The sequence below is a fragment of the Nestor notabilis genome, unplaced genomic scaffold (assembly GCF_000696875.1).
Source record: "Nestor notabilis isolate BGI_N333 unplaced genomic scaffold, ASM69687v1 scaffold17275, whole genome shotgun sequence".
Lineage (NCBI taxonomy): Eukaryota > Metazoa > Chordata > Aves > Psittaciformes > Psittacidae > Nestor > Nestor notabilis.
The window spans coordinates 1-900 of NW_009930772.1; the positions used below are offsets into that span (position 1 = coordinate 1).

The following is a 900-nucleotide window of genomic DNA, read 5'->3' on the forward strand; positions in this document are numbered from 1 at the left end:
GACGTGGTGGAGCCCAGGCTGGCAGCAGGGGTAAGGCTCCTCTGCTGAGCGTGTTCCTTCTTCCCTGCAGATCTGCAGTGCTGCTGGTCGCCGGCCTGGCCTGGACTGTGCTGGAGACTGCGGCTGCCTCTGGTACCTTACAGGGCATGGGTGGGAGCTCTGGGGCACAGACAAAGCCAGGGGCAGCGGGGCAGGCATGGGGCAGGAAGATGGGACTGGGGGGGACCTGCTGGAGGTGGGGGCTCTGTCCTGGACTGTTCCTCCGGTCCAGCTGAGCCTTTCCTTCCTGCAGAGTGGAGCTGTGCAAAGCCTGTGGAGATTGAGCATGGGTATGTGGAGCACCTTGTCAAGTACCACTGCGACCCGTACTACGAACTGCGCGGCACTGGTGATGGTGAGGCACAGGGCCTGGCACAGCACCCAGGCAAGGAGCTTGTCCCCTGCTCCAGGGGCTGCACAGAACTGTCCCTGCCCCAGTGCTGGATAATGCAATCCTGTCCTGTCCCACCCTGGCTTCCTTGGGGTACAAGTAGCTCCCCTACTCAGCCAAGCTTGGCGGGGTACAAGTACTTTTGTGCCTCCTGGGCTGTGGGGCTTTCCTCTGTGGAAGGCAGAGGTGCTGACTTTGGTTTCCCTCCAAAGGGACATACAAGTGTGATGAGAATCACGCATGGGTGAGCCTTGGAGCTGGCAAGGAGGCGCCTGTCTGTGAGCCAGGTGAGAGCAGAGCTGCAGGGGCTGCAGGGAGCGGGGGTGGGGCGGCTGACAGTGTCTGCCTGTGCAGCTGAGGGGCTGCAGGGGCTGCTCACATGTTCAGTGCTGCTCCCTGGGGGTGCTGCCGGTGCCTGCCAGCTTCAGGGGCTCACCAGGGCCCTGCTCCGCCCCCCACCGTGTGCGCGA

General features: G+C 63.3%; 1 protein-coding gene across 1 annotated transcript in view; it reads left to right on the plus strand.

The window, feature by feature from the left end:
* Nucleotides 1-70: 70 nt before the first annotated feature.
* Nucleotides 71-900, plus strand: part of LOC104406558 (haptoglobin-like) — a gene marked incomplete at both ends in the record, with an annotated part of 1,541 nt that continues 711 nt past the window's right edge. Inside the window, 3 exons of the mRNA XM_010015577.1 lie at nucleotides 71-132; nucleotides 293-394; nucleotides 643-717. Coding sequence (XP_010013879.1) covers nucleotides 71-132; nucleotides 293-394; nucleotides 643-717 — 239 coding nt within the window. The remainder of the gene's footprint in view (nucleotides 133-292; nucleotides 395-642; nucleotides 718-900) is intronic.